Here is a 21,161-nt window from a genome sequence, read left to right as displayed (position 1 = left end):
AAATCTGAAGTTGGGCTTGTCCTATAAGATCTTGTGAATTTTACCAGAGCCAATCAAAAGCTGTACTAGAACAGGACAACCAAAATTCTGAACAGTGAGCTGCTTGGCCGAGCTTTCCTCTATGACATAGATACACACACAGAAACTGCTTGTATGGGAAACACTAGAGTCCTTTCCACACATATTATGCAGAGCTTGGAAAAGTTACTTTTTTGAACTACAACTCCCATCAGCCCCAGCCACCATGGCCATTGGATTGAGCTGATGGGAGTTGTAGTTCAAAAAAGTAACTTTTCCAAGCTCTGAAATTATTACGGCTAAATATTGTGTAGAGAAAGCCCTCCGCGTGTACAGCTATGTATACAGGGGATCTCTCTACACACATTCTAATGAATGCCCATAGATCAGGGGAGAAGCCTGCTGTTGTGATGCTTCTGTTCCCCCAACCAGTGTTTATTTAGCTATAATATAACATATTTTGTCTGAGGACAAAGAACTGGATACTTCTATGGGAAACAAGATATGCTTAATACCAGGAAAGTGGGAGGGTGAACAAATAAACTCGGTTGCTAAATATAGGACACATTGATGGACCAGTGCTATTTTCAGTAACAGAACTCTTCATGCATTAGGTATTGTTCTAGTAAACATGGCTCTGTTGGGGCCATAGTAGCTTTGAGATGGTGTATGTATGGGTTACACCCTCTTCCTGCTCCCCTTTCTATACTGGCTCTTTCTGAGGCCACATAAAAGTAATTTCTGTGCTGGCCATTTCTGTGCCATGTGTTAGCTGTGTGCAATGCCTCATCCAATGATAGTGACTCTACAAGTCATAAGTGACACAAGTTCCTGGTTTGGCCCATGACTCCATATAATAAAATAAAAAGATACACCTGGGGTATGAACCAGAACTTGTCAACTCACACTCATACATCACAATCCTATGCATGTTTACTTGAAAATGTCCCATTGTGTTCACTTTGGCTTACTCTCAGGTAGGGATGAAAGGATCTGTCCATTTTGGTTCTCTCAGTTTCTCATTTTTCCAATCTTAAATTCAGTTCTGCAGCAATTTTATTCTTATTTCATATATATATATATATTTATATATTCTTATATCTTATTTCATTAGAAAAAAAATTGTCGTGAAAATTGTTCAGCATTTTAGTGTGAATTTTTCCCAATAAACATAGTTTTGTATGCAATTTGACTAATCAGCACATTTTGCAAGCAATGTCTCCTAATATAATGCATTTGTGTATGTTATTTTCACTAATATATTCATTTTTATGCACACTTTCCCCAACATATTTTTGTAAACCTCTTTTGGTTGGAGAATTGAAGCACAAAATTCTGGTAAGTGCAAATTTCAAAGGATGACTGTTTCAGTTCTCATATTGTTTCATAAAGTGCGACTTTGATAGATTCAGCTTTAAATGTGAACTGAATCTAATTTCTCTCCCATCCTTACTGGTGGGAAAGCATGCAAACAACAGTAGCCTTAGCCACTATGGTACACATGCTCATATGATAGTCACTGTACTACATTATAACCATTTACTTACCAGGCATTTTTAATCTGCCAGCTTTGTCGTGAATAAATTACCATGTCCAGAAGGTGTTTTGCAAACTGGAAATTTTGCATCACTATGGGGTCCTGCTGTTATGAACAATGTTTTACCACAAGTTAAAAAGAAAACCCTCTACATCTTTTTACCAAGTGTGTGAGACTGTCTCTTTTCTTTTCTTTTTGCTTCCATTTTATAGGAGCGGCCCTTTATTTGTGCAATAATCATGTTTTTGAATTAATTCTGCTGCATAAAAATGAGAATCATTTGGTTCAGGAAGCAATGGGAGGAGTCAAAGTAAACAGTATTCTTGTTATCATTGCCAATAAAATAAATCTAGCCACTTAGTGACCTTGGCATAGGGTATTTCCTGGGAATTGACGACTGATTGGTGTTAATGGCCCTCAGCTGCACCTCAGGCCATCAGTTCCTCCCAGTTGGTCATTAATCCACAGGAAATGTCTCAGGTATCGATCCCTATAGCTTAATTAATAAATGCAATGTTCCTTACAGTCTTAGATTTAGAGATGGACCTTTCTTTTTCTGCTGCTTTGAAAGTGATATTTTCATCTCTGGTCTGTCTCAAACATTTTCTTTTGAAGCTTTTGCTTCATTTTGTTTTCCAGAATTCATCTGTGTGAGGAAGCGAGTTACAGCAGCAGAAAATGTCTCCCTTAGTAATGAAAGAAGAGAAAGGAGTGGCAGGCTGTGCTCTTTTTTAGTCCACAAGGTGAGGAAGGCTCCTGTGTCTTCAGCAATGATGTGGAAGAGGGCATTTTGGCACAGGAGGTGCTGAAGCTTGTGATGAAGACGGAGGGGAGAGTTGCACCTGCTGAACTTCCATCTCCCACACGGTAAATGTGGCAAAGCAACACACATGTTTTCAGAACTGAGCAAGGATTCTGGTAACTTCAGTCATTTATTTTTCCTCTCTAACCATCCACAAATTACATACCAAAAATGGAGCTTGAGTTCTTAAGTACTAGAAAAAACACTGCTATTCTCCAGGAACATGTTAAGAATCTCCAGTACAATAGGCAGGGAATTTGCAGTCCACTGTTAGCAAATGGCTTTAGGAAATGGCCGTATCTAGTTGCTGCCCAATGCGTTAAAACAGTGGTAGTAATAGCAGTATTGTTAAAATAATAAAAATCTTGTGACTGTCTACAATCCTTAGTTACACAACTAAGAGTCAAACTTGATTTGTTAAATACATCCTTATTTATTTATTTATTTATTTACATTTATTAGTCACCCACCTGGCTGGCTGTCCAGCCACTCTGGACGACATACAAAATAAAAACATACAAATACATTAAAACATTAAAAATCTCAACAATAATAATAAAACCTAATCATCATCATCATCTCTGTCACAGATTTTTTAACTTTTTAAATAGTAGCAACAGCAGCTGGGGCATATTTTCAGTAGCATAATTGCATGGAGGGGGTGATTAAAACCCCTCCCCCATGCCATGGTCCCAATATGAATTACCCAAACTACACACACCTGTCACTTTTAAAGAAAGTGAATGCTAAAGAGATGACAGGTGTTTGGTTCTAAATTCCAAATGAAGCAACAAAACTTAAGTTAGTTGCAATGCAAATCATCTTGCTTTGAATGAGATTTAGGGTGTGTACACTCAACACTTTAAAGTGAGTCTGATGCATCCCACATGTGCACACTTTTCACATCATCCATATAGCAGTGTCTTCATCCAAGTAGCAGCCCGCACTTTCCCCCCATTTAATTTGGATTTTTCCATTCTGCAGTAGTGGGGGGGGGGACAACATAAAATCACATGCTACTCAAATATGGATGTACTGAAGCACATTGTGGGGAAGGGGTTTGTTTTTTACATGTGTGGTTATGTTTTGCTTGGTGCTATCCATCACCATTCCCTACTTCCATTTGCTTGTCGCTAGAACACAACCTGACTAGTGGCCACACAAGTAAACATATCTGTGCACATGCCCGCAACAAAACTCTGGTTTCCAGAACTTTTAAAGGGAAATAATAATTGAGAGGAGGGAACAGCAATTCTGTACATAGTGTAAATATATCCCATCAAGCACCACCCACTAGTGTGGATAGGAAATGCATTTTGAGTGCTCTTGTGTGTTTGAAAGTGCACAAAAGCACACATAGAAAAATCAGATCTGTGCAGCCCACATGCACATTAACACTTTGGAGTATACAGTATCTTAGTCTCATAGCTTGTATTTATTATGTCTAGACTCTAGCCAGTGATGCCAACCATCACATACGCAAGCCATTGTTAATTTTATGCCATATTATGTTTTTATGGGTCAGCTAGAAAACTACCATATCTTCACCCTAAGGCTACCCCTTTAGCAACCCCAAGACACAGAGACAGGATGACATTATTGCCCTCCAGATTACTTTGTTTTCTCTTGTTGGACAAAATTAGGGCTTTGCCAGCAGTAGAAGAGAGCGGCCAACCCTGAACTTGCCTCAAATTGCCATAGCTTATTGAAAATCTTGCACCCAAGTCCTAGACATTTTTACACATAGGTCCCACTGTGTTCACTGGAGCTTACCAGAGTGTATATAGAACTGCAGATTACTTTTGTATTCTGTTTAGGGGCATCTGGTTTTTAAAAAATGACTTGCTATTTCCTCCTGGATAACATATGTTCCCCTACTGCAGGTGTGGGGAACCTTTGGCCTTCCAGATGTTGCTGAATGGCCAGGGATTGTGGGATTTGTAGTTCAGTAGCACCTGGAGGGCCAAAGGTTCCCTATACCTGCCCTACTGCATTACTACCCAAAACCTCATGCAACAGCTCCAAAGACTATGATTTATATGCACTGAATGGTCCACATTAATAGCTAATGTAAGTTTTCTCTCCCTCTCTCTCTCCCTCTCCCTCTCCATGTTTAATTGTGGACCTACAAATGCTCTAAATATCTAGTCAAAAGCTACATTTTAGAGTCCATGTGCAATAATTTTTCCAAAGGTGTAAATGCTAAATCATGTTGATTAATCAAATCCAAGGATGGGTGGGTGTCAAGATCAGCCCAAATCTTGAATGAACACTGTATTCACATTACATTAAATGCAAGAATACATTTGAGATATATGAAAAGAGTAAACGTACAAGGTTAACAATACACATAAGGTAAGAGACGACGTTCCAACTAAAGCTAGTTGTGTTTAAGTCCAAACTGAAACCAACAGGGATTTATTAATCACTGACAAGTAATTGGCACTTAACGAAATGTAGTTGGCTCAATTAGGATCTGATTATTTAAAAATCCTTAGGCCTACTCACTGGCTGAGTCTACACTCCTGTCAAGTATAGTTTTGTTTTTTTAAATGCTCCATCTTATAGTTAATAAAAGAAGAGGGGCCGTCAAACCTCAACATTTCTTAGGTAACTACTCTTCAAGATGTGGCGAGCTCTATTAACCAGTGCTGCATGTAGTTGACATGAGCCCTTCCAGCATGTGCAAACAGGTTGCTATCACTCCACCAGCTATATATTTTGACTTCGCTGTTGATTTACCCAGTCAGCTGTCCATAAATCCAGAGGTAAATAAGACTTGTATTTTATTTTGTTTTGCTCAATGGAGGAGGGAGAAAGAGAGGAGAAAATTTGAATTGCACCCGCTTTGTTCCTGTGTAAGCCTGCTGGTCAAAGATTAATCTTACCAATATAAAATCTGTCCAATGGCATTACTGTAAAGTGTTAGCCCTCTAAACATGACCCCCAGACTCTAGGCATAAATTCCTGAGAGCATTAGGTTGTGCAACCTTTCTCTTCCTCTCTTACTAAGGGTGAAACACACCTCCAAAGATCCCTCCAAACATCCTTTTTATTGTACATTCCTGATGATTTGTGCTCATGATGGCATTGGAGCAGTTATATGCAATCTCTCTCTTTCAATACTGTTTGTGCCTGCAATAGTTTTGTGATTTGCAATAGTTTTGCAATTTGTATACCACAAATTGTTTCAGGTTTTTTGTCCCACTTTTGTTGCACTTTAGCGCAGAAGTGCCCCTCTGGGCAGCAAAAATGCAATAACATTGGGAAAGCAGAGCGCAACAACTAAAAAAGCAGAATATTGTATGAATGGTCCAGTATAAATCCACCACTTTCACACCATTATTGTGTTAATACCATGTTGCAGAATACACCTGCAAAAAAACACCAGTCTGGAGGGGCCCTTTAAAGGGTCAGGATGTATAGTACAGTATTTGACAATTAGGGGACTGAATAGCATCTTGTTCCTTAGTATGGTTTAGCTCATCAAAATCTAAAAATCTTTCCCATATTTCTCTTTCTTTTATCAACAACTGGCTTTGTGCAGCAGGCTCCATATTTTAAAATCAAGCTAATTCCCCAGATACATTTCCACATAAAATCTGAAATTCCTAATTTGGTTCCCTATCTTGCATGGTGAACTAAATTATTTTCATGAGCCCTTCAGGGCATATTGTCAGCACAGACTTACTGTGGTTATGCATCATATCCCAACCATTAATATCGCTTCCAGATATAGTGTATTGACAAGGTACCTGGTACAGTGTAAATCCTAGGGACATTTGATCCAGATCATTAAAACTGAGTGAAGGAAGCAAAGAACAGATCAGGTTACTAATTCAAACAAGCAATGAATTATTCATTCCATTATTAATTCGACAGGCCTCCAGCTATTTTTCTCTTTCTCAGATAGGCTGCATTAAGTATACTTTTCCTGTTTTCTGACCCTAGGTCCATTTATCTCTTCATAGCTGTGTCAAAGGATGCAGCAGATGCTTCTCAAACACCTTGTGACAGTAACTTTCTTGTGCGCAGCAAATGGGATAAATACCAAGAAAGGTAAGGTAAGGCGTTTTTGAGCTGCATTCTGGGCCCATTTGCAAGATCATGCTTACTCTTTAAATGGAATGTCTCTGCTTTCTATCCCCACGCGGGGTACTTCTGGGGCACTTGTGATGTGCTATGTACTGATGATGCTTCTTTTACAAATCTTTCAGTCGTCTGCTCAGTGTATAAACTGCATATTTTTGAAGCTAGGGCTTACAAATTTGTCTTTGTGTACATGCCCCCATCTCATGATCCAAATGCAGTCAGATGCATACATGGATCTCTTGTACAAATGGGCTGCCCCCAGTTCATGGAACTGAGGGAGTAAGTCCAAATGTGCAAAAGAACTATATGCACATCAGAGTTCTCATGTCCGTAGGATTCCCTGGATCAGGTTGACAGACTGAAAACTTGAAGCTACCCAGTACTCCTACTGAGATGAATAGGTACTACAGCAGTATACATGGTTTAAGAATAGAGGCCAAAGATTCATTGATTTGAATAGACTGTGTACGTGAAGATGTCTTTATGTGTTGAAAGCTAGGTTTATAGCAGTGTATTAGCATCTACATTTAAGCATTTTTCATTTATTTCTTTGGATTTGCCATTGTAGGCATATAAACGGGCTCTGGATACCTAGCAAGCCCAGCTGAGCAGGGTTAAATATCTTCATTAAAAGCTGAAAATGTGCAACAAAATAATGCTTTCTAATTAGGATTATGACTTATGATTCCATGAACTACACTAACAAAATTCCAGTTCTAAATTCTGTGGACCTACCAACAACCTCATTTGAGAAGACGTTACTCCTCCCTACTCCTTCTTTCAAGGTTTTAAAACAATACTATTGGCAATTTAGATATGCTTGCCACAGTCTTAACCAAAGATTGCTTCCATTCCACTTGATAGCTCTCTGGGGCTCTGACTTTCTCCACACACCCAGATCCCCTCCAAAATGACCTGAACAACACAACCTTGCTAGACATATTGAATATTCCAAATATATATGTTGTTGTTATATGCCTCCAAGTCGACTACAACTTATGGCGACCCTATTTATCAGTGACCTCCAAGAGCATCTGTCATGAACCACCTTGTTCAGATCTTGTAAGTTTAGGTCTGTGGCTTCCTTTATGGAATCAATCCATCTCTTGTTTGGCCTTCCTCATTTTCTACTCCCTTCTGTTTTTCCCAGCATTATTATCTTTTCTAATGAATCATGTCTTCTCATTATGTGTCCAAAGTATGATAACCTCAGTTTCATCATTTTAGCTTCTAGTGACAGTTCTGGTGTAATTTGTTCTAACACCCAATTATTTGTCTTTTTCGCAGTCCATGGTATCTGCAAAGCTCTCCTCCAATACCACATTTCAAATGAGTTGATGTTTCTCTTACTCACTTTTTTCACTGTCCAACTTTCACATCCATACATAGAGATCGGAAATACTATGGTCTGAATGATCCTGACTTTAGTGTTCAGTGATACATCTTTACATTTGAGGACCTTTTCTAGTTCTCTCACAGCTGCCCTCCCCAGTCCTAGCCTTCTTCTGATTTCTTGACTATTGTCTCCATTTTGGTTAATGACTGTGCCAAGGTATTGATAATCCTTGACAAGTTCAATGTCCTCATTGTCAACTGTAAAGTTGCATAAATCTTCTGTTGTCATTACTTTAGTCTTTTTGAAGTTCAGCTGTAGTCCTGCTTTTGTGCTTTCCTCTTTCACTTTCTTCAGCATTCATTTCAAATCATTACTAGTTTCTGCTAGTAGTATGGTATTGTCTACATATCTTAAATTATTGATATTTCTCCTTCCAGTTTTCACACCTCCTTCATCTTGATCCAATCCTGCTTTCTGTATGATATGTTCTGTGTATAGATTAAATAAATAGGGTGATAAAATACACCCCTGTCTCACACCCTTTCCGATTGGAAACCAGTCGGTTTCTCCATATTCTGTCCTTACAGTAGCCTCTTGTCCAGAATATAGGTTGCGCATCAGGACAATCAGATGCTGTGGCACCCCCATTTCTTTTAAAGCATTCCACAGTTTTTCATGATCTACACAGTCAAAGGCTTTGTTGTAATCTATAAAGCACAGGGTGATTTTCTTCTGAAATTCCTTGGTTTGTTCCATTATCCAACGTATGTTTGCAATATGATCTCTGGTACCTCTTCCCTTTCAAAATCCAGCTTGGATGTCTGATATTTCTCGCTCCATAAATGGTAAGAGCCTTTGTTGTAGAATCTTGAGCATTACTTTACTTGCATGGGATATTAAAGCAATAGTTCAATAATTACTGCATTCCCTGAGATCTCCTTTCTTTGGAATTTTGGATGTATATTGAACGCTTCCAGTCTGTGGGCCATTGTTTAGTTTCCCATATTTCTTGACAGATTTTTGTCAAAATTTGGACTGATTGAGTCTCAGTAGCTTGTAGCAACTCTATTGGTATGCCATCTGTTCCTGGTGATTTGTTTCTTCCAAGTATTTTAAGAGCAGCTTTCACCTCGCATTCTAAAATTTCTGGTTCTTCATCATACGGTTCCTTCGTGAATGAATCTGTTATCCTGGCATCTCTTTTATAGAGTTCTTCAGTGTATTGCTTCCATCTTCCTTTTATTTCATCTCGGTCAGTCAGTGTGTTCCCCTATTGATTATTCAACATCCCTACTCTTCATTTAAATTTCCCTTTCAGGACTCTTGTTCTACCCTTTTTGTTGTCCTCTTCTATTTCTATACAGTAACTATTGTAATAGTTCTCTTTGTCCCTACGTACTAATCACTGTATTGCATTTTTGCTAAACACTTTGCTGGTAAAATCGAGCGCCTGAAGAGCATGATTCCGTTCGCCGTGGATACAGGTAGTAGGCCAGGGTCGGCCAGTTGCATTCCGGTCCGGTGGGATCGGTTTCAGCCTCTTCCCTCTGAGGAAGTGGACAAGGTGCTCAGTACTGTGAAGCCAACCACCTGTCTGCTTGATCCTTGCCCTTGTGGCTTGTCACGAGTTGCAAAGAGAGACTGAGCGAAGGGATCAAGGCAGTGGTAAATGCATCCTTGAAAGAGGGTGCAATGCCATCAGCCCTCAAGGAGGCGGTGATAAAGCCCATCTTAAAAAACCCCTCCTTGGATCCCCAAGAGCTGAATAACTTCCGCCCAGTTTCTAATTTACCATTCTTAGGCAAGGTAATTGAGCGAGTGGTGGCCAGACAGTTACAGACACACTTGGAGGAAACGGATTATTTAGATCCATTCCAATCGGGTTTCAGGACTGGACATGGAACTGAAACAGCCTTGGTCGCTCTGGTGGATGATATGAGGAGGGCGTTGGATAGGGGAGAATATACCTTCCTCGTCCTCCTAGATCTCTCAGCGGCTTTCGATACCGTTGACCACGGTATCCTGTTGGATCGCCTAGGGGGATTAGGAATAAGGGGCACTGTTTTACAGTGGTTCCATTCCTATCTCTCAGATAGGCACCAACGGGTAGCTTTGGGAGATGAGGTATCAGACCCTTGGCCTCTTAATTGTGGGATGCCACAGGGCTCTATCCTCTCTCCCATGCTGTTTAACATCTATGTGAAACCGCTGGGGGCCATCATCAGGAGTTTTGGGCTGAAGTGTCACCAATATGCGGATGACACTCAGCTCTATCTCTCATTTAAGTCCTCACCAGAGTTGGCTGTGGATACGATGTCCAAGTGCCTGGAATCCATAAGTGGATGGATGGGAGAGAACAGGCTGAAGCTGAATCCCGACAAGACCGAGGTGTTGCTTGTGGGAGACAGAGGAAGGCTGGGTATTACGGACCTGATGCTTAATGGGGTGAGATTACCCCTGAAGGACCAGGTCCGCAGCCTCGGGGTCATTCTTGACTCCAGGCTGTCCATGGAGGCTCAGGTCTCGGCGGTGAGTCGGGCAGGTTGGTATCAGTTACATCCGATACAGAGGCTGTGACCCTACCTTCCTGTTCATTTGCTCCCACGGGTGATACATGCCCTGGTCTCCTCTCGCTTAGACTACTGTAATGCGCTCTACGTGGGGTTACCCTTGAACATGGTCCGGAAGTTACAGCTGGTACAGAATGCGGCGGCACGCTTGATTAAGCACAGCCGTTGCCGTGATCATATCACGCCAGTGTTAATAGATCTTCACTGGTTACCAGTTGTTTACCGGGCCCAATTCAAGGTGTTGGTGCTGACCTTTAAAACCCTATACGGTTTTGGCCCAGTCTATCTGAAGGAGCGCCTACAGAATCACCAATTATGCCGCCTGACAAGATCAGCCTCACAAGACCTTCTCTCGGTCCCACCGGTTAAAACAGCTAGGCTGGTGCGGACCAGAGAGAGGGCATTTTCGATTGTGGCCCCCACCCTCTGGAATTCCCTTCCTTTTGATCTCCGACATGCTCCCTCCTTGATGGGTTTTCGCCAAGCCTTAAAAACCTGGCTATTCAGGAGGGCCTATGGGATTGGGGAGGATTAATTTTATAAGGTTTTAAATAGAAATTGGTTTTAAATTGATTATGATTGTGGTTGCTTGTATTTTATTTTGTATTATGTACTGCTCTCTATTATTGTAAGTCGCCTAGAGTGTCCACTAACCTGGACAGATAGGCGACCAACAAATAAAATTTATTTATTATTATTATATTATTGTTGCATTTAGTGTTCTGACTGTGTTTCTATCTCCTCTTGCTTTTGCTTTCCTTCTCTCTTTAACCATTTTAAGAGTTTCTTCAGTCATCCATTGAGATCTTTCTCTCTTTTTAACTAGAGATATTGTCTTTTTGCATTCTTCCCTGATAATGTCTCTGACTTCACTCCATAGTTCTTCTGGTTCACTGTCAACTAAGTTTAAAGCCTCAAACCTGTTCCTTATTTGATCTTTATATGCTTCTGGGTTGTTATTTAAATTGTATTTTGGCATTATGATTGCTTAGTTGTTCCATCAAATCCTTCCAGTCCAGGAATTTTTTCGAACCGATGATATCTTTATCTCCAATCTCTTCACCAATTCCTTCAGGAACAGCGCTGAGTTCCAAACAGTAATATTTGTCTCCAGGATCCATCACAGCCATAAAATCCAAATCTTTTTCCAAGTCCATATTTAATAAATCTATTCCAATCTCCAGGGCTTGAACCTTCCCTCTAATCTTTCTTTCATCTCCTTTTATTTGTCCAGTTATATCTTTGGTCCCATCTACCTCCATTCTCGTAGAATCCTCTATTTCTGTCAGCTCCTGTCTCATTCTGCCAAATTCAATTTTCATCTCTTGTCTGCTCTGTCTCATCTCTTGTTTGATTAGCTTAATCTCATTCATTATTTTCTGAAACATGTCTAGAGAGGAAATCCCTTCCTGTACATCCAGGGTCTCAGCCACCTTCTTGATTGTCATTCTTAAAACCCAAAGAACAAAACACCTTCAATTTCCAATTATAGCCACTATTCCCAAGCAAATAACAGTTTATTTCTTTTTCCAGTCACAAAGGAGTTAATCTTCCAAACCTGATGACATCAGTCCTCTAGACAGCACAAACTGCCTTATCTCTTATGTGTCCAAAAGTGCAAAACAAATTTAGTTCACAGCATCCAAATAATTAGTGGCATAAAGAATAAGCAGATTCGTTAAAAAGAAGTAGACCAGAAAAAATAGTCCCAGACATATAAAATTCAAATATCAAATAAATCAAATTTTCTCTCTTCAAATCAGATGCCCCTCATCCATTTATATCTTTATAATGCCCAATTCCATGCCAGCTTTTTGCAATAAAAACAAAGATAGGTTTTTTCGATTTTCTTCCTCCTAGTTCCGAGTGTAGAAGAGAAAGTTATAACTCACCCAGGAATTCTTGTTGCTAATTCCTTGACAAATCTCTTTTGCTATAACGATTTAAGCTAGATAATAATAGACAGAAGAATGCTTGCCTGTTAGAACGTTTTTCTTTGAAGAAAAAAAAGTCTCGCTTAATCAGTTTGAGCTTGTTGTAATCCCTAGCTCCGTCCGACGCTTGCTGGCTAGACCTTCATTCATAGACGATCCTGATGAATTCCAGCCCCCAACAAACACCACGGAACTTCTGTGGATAATCTCTACGTTTCTCCCTTGCCTGGGAGAAAATTTTCCCAGTCAAAAAAAAACTTCTGACTGGTTTTAAAAACTGAAAAAGCTTCCTCTGAGACGAGAGCTCGTCCTAGAGGCAAGCACAAGCGGAGCGATCCTCCTGGGAAGTCGATTGTATTTATTGTAAATGGATTTATGTGATGCTGCTTAGATGTTTATCTTTCTACTAGCTGTAGATCTTGTCCTGTAATCCTTTCTAGTGTCCGATGGTAATGCACTCCACACACTGATTATGAATATTTAGGAAGAAAGGAGAATCCCTTCCTTGCCAGAGACTGTTATATGGATCTTATTTTCAGGCTGCCCAGTCCCAGAAACTTGAGTGCAGTACAATTCATGTTGATATCACCAAGGCCGGCCCCCTTGCCAGTGAATGCATGGGGTCGAGGGTTCTTGCTTTTTCCCTTCCTCTGTATCTACATGGTATGTTGAACGTTAGTTCACCTAAGTTCACAGGTTATCAACAGCAGTCATCCAGTGCAGGTGGAAGATAGAGGAGACCCCACTCAAGAATTCTTGAGTCTTGGGAGGTACCAGAAATTTGTTTGGGAGTCAGACTTCAGACAGCAAAACAGTCTTTATAATATATACTCTTTATTAATATCTTACACACTACAACTAATTCCAGAAACAGAAACCAGCCATCATTGCAGAAACAGAAAAATTAGAAATTGTTGGATATTCATTTAACATCAAAGTAAAAGACTCTGAAGGCACATCTTAGTTAAAACAAGTTACAATAGATGAAGGACTGAGTTAAACTCTAAGTCATATTGCAGAGCCAAAGTTACAAAGTACATGGAAATACATGTCATAATACATCACCCATCAGATGTCATGGATGGAATAGATGGATGTTTCTCCTGCTTTCTTCGACCCCTCACTCCAACAGAGCTGAGGATTCCCGAGTGCTATAAAAACTGCCCTTTTGTGCACTTTCTTATCAAAGGGAAGGTGTGTTCCCATGGCTTTATCAATTATGCTGCCTGCTAGAAGCAGCCACACCACATAAGGAGTTTCCTCGAAAAACAGCCAGAAAGTGTTAGCTGACTGTCCAGACATCTTATCTTTATGTATGTTGTAGCTGCTTTCATAGAAAAATTACAGCTTTTGTTAGGAGACGGAGACAGAACTAAGAAATTAAGGTTGATGTAGTTATGAGAATACTCAGTGTAAATTTAATAAAACATATAAAAAATACAATAAAAGGAATATAAAAGGTATAACATACAAAAGTCAAACAATGACAAACATGATACTATGATTTTCAAAAGTATGTAACTAAAACAGTATACATCATGAAGAATGTATCTGACGTGTACACATTTTGTTCAAATGGTCCGTTTCTTTTATAGAGAAAGAGACGGAGACAACAGGGGCAGTTTTAAACTACTCTTTTTAGTATTTGGCTCTTATACATGAAGTAGACTTTATAAGCTATTTCAGCAAATTTAAAGCATATTCTAAGCTGGTGGTTCTGAACCTGGGGTGCACGCACCCCTGGGGGTGCAAGACACTTTTTCTAGGGGTGCGAGGCCCAACCAAAGATTTTGAAAAACTGTCGTTTATCTTAGCTAAGTTAGGCTAAAACACACATTAAAATTAATTAAAATTTAAAAAATGAACAGTTTTTTTTCAGGGGATGTGAGAGCATATTTTGGAAATTGAAGGGGTGCTGGCAGTGGAAAAGGTTAGGAACCACTTTTCTAAGCAATTTAAGCAAATGTAAATGATTTCAGCACATTTCATGCATATATCAAGCCAATATCTGGGCTAGCCACTTGCTGAAATCATTGACATATAAAATTGGAATAGATATAATCATTGATTCTTAATCAATTACAATAACATTATCATTTCTTATGGTGGGCTGAACATAATACACTGGCCATGAAAATCTGGTGTCTTCACTTCTTTCATCTGTGTTGGGGGTTGCTGATTCATCTTTTTCAGGATAGCTGCTTCGGGAGAAATCTTCATGATACAATTACTTACTTATATCTTAACACTGAATCATATTCACATGTTAATACATTCAGTTTAACAAGGGAAACCTGATAATACTTTACATATACATATATATGGTGTTCAGCCTATAAAGCAATCATTATAACAGCTTTTATTACATTTAACTACTGTAATAAGAGGAAAATATATGTCACTATAGCCTTATCATAGTCTTCAACTCACTATTTATGACATGGCTACTCTTTTACACAGCTTTTCATGATCTGCTGCACTCGGATTCTAAATCTGAATTCAGGATTCCCATCATAATATCAGACTGGTGAACTTGCAAATGAACTTTGGAGGCAAAAATCTTGCTTAGCAATTATTACTTCCTGCATGACTTGTTCAGGATGGACTGCACCAATAATTATATAAGGATGCATATATTTTCACTCTCTTCAGTTTCAGGGGCATGAGCCCCTCTCCATTCCATTTCTATATATGGGGAGAACTAACTTTAAGGCCATATACTTCTCACATAAACTCCTAATACCAACATGAATATTGATTCATATTGGGATATATATTTGAATAAGCTTTTTGTCATATAGTTTCTAAAATCTTCTGACAGTAATAATTTCTAATTAATACATCTCCATTGAGTACCTGAATTGCAGTCATCTGGAGTCTTTCTGGAGTCAGCAAACAGCAAACTCAAATTTTGGGGGAGAATTTATGCTGCTTCTGGAATATTACTTATCTTCAATGGATTCTCTCTGCTGGCTTTTTCAGGACTGGAGGTTCAATTTATGTTTTATTGGGGCTTGCCTAATTGCTCCATCAAAATCATACTGCTTTCGTCATACTTCATAACCGTAGGTATCATATCTTTCAAACATGGCTTGTTGTCCTTGAACACTTCGGTGGTGCTCTTCAAGAATCAGCCAGTTTAATAGAGCTGGCTTCTCTATATGCCAACAGGATATGAAATTGCTTTTACCTGTTAAACTTGATATTAACTTATAAACATGTAATTTAACATACATACACTTTTATTGCAAATTACTTTTATGCTCCCAAATACTCTCTTTAGGCTTTAGAAGTTGCTTTAGGAACCCAGCAGTGGCCAGCAAAGCAAGAATTTGTGTTAACCCCATAGTTTTTCCACTACATCCATGTGTATTGTAAGGATATGACAGCTAGCCAAACCCCTTGACTCCACCAGGAAAGATCAGAAATTGCAAATTCAATGAGATAGGTGAGAAAACTTGGTGACGGACTTCCCGGAAGGAGTGCTGGCTGGTGGTTGTCTCTGAGGGAGCTCTGCCTCAGAGGAAGCTTTTTTCAGGTTAAAAGCCAGCCAAGAGGAATCTTGGACTGGCTTAAATGTTCTCCAAGGTATAGGAGAACCGATCAGATTTTCCACAAGACTTCGTTGAGCTGTCGGCGGCTGGAATTGATCAGGAAATCCCTGAGATAAGAAGGCATGCCGATCGGCTGAAGACGGAGTCAGGATTTCCACGCAAGCTGTACTGGAAAAAAGCGAAGCGTTTTTTTTTTTCTTCTTAAAAAAAACGTTCTTAACCAGCGAGCCTACTTCTGTCTAAATCTTATCATTCGGCTTAAATTACTACAATAAAAGGGATTTGTTTACAAATCAGCAACTGAGAAACCTGGGTGAGTCATACTTTTTCTCTTTTAAACATAATTAAGGAAGAAAGAAAATGTAAACAACTTATATACTTTTTTTACGACAAAAAGCTGGCCTGAATTTGGAGTTTTAAAGTTTAAAAACGGATGAGAGGTAATTATTATATTTTGGACTATTTTTCTCTTTGGACTATTTCTTTTTGGACGAATCTGCTGCTCGTATATGTTACTAATTGCTTGGTGTTGGGAACCAGAATTGTTTTGCATTCTTGGATGTAGATAAGAACTGTGCTGTGCTGGCTGGATTTCAATAACAGGCCTGGAATATTAACTTTTTTGTTGGTGGAGGAAAAAAAAAAAGAAATAGACTGCCTCTAGGTTTTGGAACAGTGATTAATATCAGAAATTAAAGGCTTCTCTTGAAAATGACAACTAAAAAAGCAACTAAGGCCCGGGAGCGAAGAGGTTCTACTGATCCACAGGAAGGGGCTATACCCCCAGATATGTTTCAAATAATAATGGAAGGGATTAATGATATAAAACAGGATATGAAAACTGAATTGACAGATATAAAAAAATATATTAAAACACAAGTGGATGAGATTAAAGGGACAATTGGGCAAATAAAGGAGGATGCAAAAAACACTAAAGAAAAGGTACAAATCTTGGAGAATAGAACAGATATATTAAATCTGGAATTAGAAAAAAACTTGGACTATATGGCTGTGATTGAAATGAAAAATAAAGAACATTGTTTGAGATTCCGTGCAATTCCTGAGGAAACAGGTGAAGACATCAGAGATAAAATTGTTAATGCTCTAGTAAAATTTCTGGATTTGAATGAAGATCGGATGGAATTTGAAATAGAAAAAGTGTATAGAATTAATTCCAGATATGCAACAATGAATAAAATTCCAAGAGATGTGCTTGTTCATTTTATAAAGAAGACGACCAGAGATATGGTATTACAGCAACACTTTAAAAATACCTTTAAAATTGATGGTAAGGAAATACTGGTGATGAAAGAAATTCCTATTAGACTTTTACGTAAGAGAAAAGAATATGCTTTCCTTACAGAGAAACTTAAGCAACGCAAAATTCAATTTAGATGGGATGTTCCAGAAGGAGTGATCTTTACATTCAGACAACAGAAGTATCGATTGAATACTGTTCAAAAAGCAAGGGACTTCTTGAGAAAAGCTTCAAAAGATACGGATGAAGATAAACTCAAAGATATGGATATAATTCCTGGGGAACAAAGTCAACAAGATATGCAGAGGAAGGGAAGGAAGATGATGGATTAAAAGGAGCATCAGGCACATTTTAAAATACACGCTTAAAGATGGATTACAAATATCTAACTTGGAATATAAATGGAGCCAATACGGCGCAGAAGAGAAAGAAAGTGTTTCATTATTTGAAAAAATTAAAATTGGATATAATTTGTTTACAAGAAACTCATATTAAGAAGAAAGATTCCAAATATTTGATTTGTAAAAATTTGGGTGAAGAATTTATTTCGGCTGGACCAAAAAAAAAAAATGGAGTTGTTCTCTACATTAACCCACAATTGCTTCCTAAATTGGTATTACTGGATGATAGTGGTAGATTTGTGGGGGTCGAAATTACTCTACAGGGTACAAACATTTTGATAGTGGGTATCTATGCCCCCAATGAAGATAAAACAAGGTTTTACACAGGACTTATGGAAAAATTGTCAGAGTTTTCATATGACCATTGGCGCGTTATGGGTGATTGGAATGGGGTAATCTCACCAAAAATTGATAGGCTTTCTGAAAAAAATATCAAAGAGACACAGGGTAAATTACCGAAGATTTGCTTTGAACTGATGGAACATTTAGAATTGGTGGATACCTGGAGATATATAAATGATAATGCAAAGGAATTTACTTATTTTTCAGAAAGACACAAAACATTCTCGAGGATTGATATGATTTAGATGTCTAAAATTTTAGTGAAGGACACTTTTAAAATGGATATATTACCAAAAACTTTTTCGGATCATAACCCTGTGATATTAACTTTAAAAAAGAAAAATCTTGGATTTAGATGGAGACTAAATGAATCTTTATTACAGAATGACAAAGTAGTACAAGAATGTAAAAAGAAATTAAAAGAGTTTTTTGAACATAATTTACATAAAGGAACAAGTGAAAATATCGTTTGGGATACAAGTAAGGCATTTATGAGGGGATATCTTATTAAATGTAACTCTGAATTAAAAAAAAAGAAACAACAGAAAATGCAATTAATTTTGGAAGAAATAAAACAAAAAGAGGAAGAATTGAAAAAGAATCCAACTAAAGTTTCTATTGTAAATCAAATCAAAATGTTACAGAAGCAAGTATCAATGCTGACAGTTAGAGAAATTGAAAGAAAACTAAATTTTGCTAAACAAAGGACTTTTGAATTTGCAAATAAACCTGGGAAATGGTTAGCATATAAATTAAGAAAAGAACGTCAAAAAAATATCATTTTAAAGATACAAGAAGGAGATGAGACGTTGACAGATAATGTAAAAATTAAAAAGATTTTTCATCAATATTATTCAACATTGTACAAATGTCAGGAAATTCCATCTGAAAAAATAGAAGAGTATATATCTAAACAGAATTTGCCTAAAATTACAGACTTTCAGAGACAAGCTATTAATGGTCCTATTACGTCAAGAGAGATATCTGAAGCTATAAACAAAATTAAATTAGGAAAGGCACCGGGACCAGATGGGTTATCTGCAATGTATTATAAATGTTTGGAGGAAGAACTCTTACTACCTTTACAGTCTACAATGAATCTTATTCTGCAAGAGGGAAAGATGCCGGATAGTTGGAAAAATGCTAATATAACATTAATACCTAAAGAGGAGCAAGATTTAACTAAAACAAAAAATTATCGACCAATATCTCTATTGAATAATGACTATAAAATTTTTACAATGATCTTGGCAGAAAGATTGAAAATAATATTGTAACAATTTATTCAGGAAGATCAATCAGGGTTTTTACCTAAAAGACAATTACATGACAACGTCAGGAATGTCTTGAATGTCTTGGAATATTTAGAACAACGAAATGATAAACAAGCAGCTTTGATTTTTTTAGATGCTGAAAAAGCATTTGATAATTTGAATTGGAAATTTATGTTCCAGGTTTTGGAGCAAATGGATTTTGGAGAAAATTTTATAAAATGGATTAGATCGATTTATACATCTCAGAAGGCTCAGATAATTGTTAACGGAGATTTAACGGATTCATGTGAAATACAAAAGGGTACAAGACAGGGATGTCCTTTATCTCCCCTTTTATTTATTCTGGTCTTAGAAGTGTTGCTTAGAGATATAAGGCAAGATAAAAGAATTTCGGGATTAAAGATAAAAAAAGAAGAATATAAATTGAGAGCATTTGCTGATGATTTGATAATTGTACTAGAAAATCCTTTGGAAGGAATTAATGTATTGATGGACAAATTAAAAGAATTTGGACCGTTAGCAGGATTTAAGATCAACAATCAAAAAACAAAGATGTTGGTGAAAAATTTAACTTTAAGGGAACAGAAAGAGTTAATGGACAAGACAGATTTTACAGTAGAGAAAAAGTTGAAATATTTAGGTATCATTATGACAAATAAAAATTCAAAGTTGTTTCATAATAATTATGAAAAATTATGGACAGAGATTAAGAAAGACTTGCTAAAATGGGATAAACTACAACTGTCATTAATGGGTAGAATATCTGTGATAAAAATGAATGTATTACCGAGAATGATGTTTTTGTTTCAAACAATACCTGTAATATCCTCTGATTTACCTTTTAAACAATGGCAAAAAGATATCTCTAAATTTGTATGGCAAGGAAAAAAACCAAGAGTTAAATTTAAACTACTACAAGATGCCAAAGAAAGAGGAGGACTGGGATTACCAAATCTGAGACTTTATTTTGCTGCCTGCTGTTTAGTCTGGATAAAGGAATGGATTTTATTGAGGAATAAAAGACTATTGGATTTGGAGGGCCATAATTTGAAGTGGGGATGGCATGGATATCTATGGTATGACAAAGTAAAAGTAAATGTAGACTTTAACAATCATTTTATAAGACATCCTCTGTTGAAAATATGGAATAGATACAAACCAAGGTTTTATTCGAAAATACCATTATGTGTCTCAAGTCAAGAAGCGTTTTATAGAAGAGAAATGGCTGGAAAAGAGAAATGGTTAACTTATCAAGAACTATTAGAAAATGTACATGGAGAATATACAATGAAAGAGAGAGAACAACTGACAAAGGAAGGATATAGTTTTCAATGGTTTGCCTATTTACAATTGTTAGAAAGATATAAAATGGACAAGAAAATGTATGGGTTTGAAATAAGTAAATCTGATTTTGAAATAGGATTGTGTACAAATGATGAAAATATAATTGCGAAAATGTATAAACTCTTATTGAAAATGGATATGGAGGAAGAACAAGTAAAAGAGTGTATGGTAAAGTGGGCAAAAAATTTTGGTCATAACATACAAATGGATCAATGGGAAAATATGTGGAAAAAAGGTTTGAAATTTACACTATGCTATAATCTTAAAGAAAATTTTTATAAAATGATGTACCGTTGGTACATGACTCCAGAAAAGTTGTCAAAAATGTATAGTAATGTTTCTAATGTTTGTTGGAAATGTAAACAACAAGAAGGATCATTTTATCATATGTGGTGGTTATGTAAAAAGGCAAAATCATTTTGGGCACAGATAGGTAGGAAGATGCAAAAAATTCTAAAGATAAATATTCAGTCAAAACCAGAATTTTTTTTATTGGGTTTTATGGATAAACAAATAGAAAAGAAATATGGAAGAATAATATTATATATGATTACGGCAGCAAGATTATTGTATGCACAAAAGTGGAAAATGGAATCAATACCAACAATGGAAGAATGGCTATTGAAATTAATGGATTTAGTAGAAATGGACAAATTGACATGTTTACTTAGAGAAAAATCGACAGATACATTTCTTAAG

General features: G+C 37.4%; 1 protein-coding gene across 7 annotated transcripts in view; it reads left to right on the top strand.

Moving 5' to 3' along the window:
* CDCP2 (CUB domain containing protein 2) overlaps positions 1–21,161 on the top strand; it is a 53,278-nt gene that overhangs the window by 7,942 nt on the left and 24,175 nt on the right. For 2 of the 7 annotated variants that reach the window (XM_061633066.1, XM_061633062.1), the window contains exons 1-3: positions 1,937–2,035; positions 2,195–2,422; positions 6,309–6,416. In XM_061633066.1, the coding sequence (XP_061489050.1) occupies positions 6,341–6,416 (76 nt within the window). In that variant the 5' untranslated portion in view covers positions 1,937–2,035; positions 2,195–2,422; positions 6,309–6,340. Of the gene's footprint in view, positions 1–1,936; positions 2,036–2,170; positions 2,474–6,308; positions 6,422–21,161 lie in introns of those variants that run through there. The other 5 variants (XM_061633064.1, XM_061633063.1, XM_061633065.1 and 2 more) reach the window with 5 other exon arrangements.

Source organism: Rhineura floridana, chromosome 6 (assembly GCF_030035675.1).
Source record: "Rhineura floridana isolate rRhiFlo1 chromosome 6, rRhiFlo1.hap2, whole genome shotgun sequence".
Lineage (NCBI taxonomy): Eukaryota > Metazoa > Chordata > Lepidosauria > Squamata > Rhineuridae > Rhineura > Rhineura floridana.
Note: the sequence above shows the minus strand (reverse complement) of the source record. Positions and strands in the feature narration are given on the sequence as shown.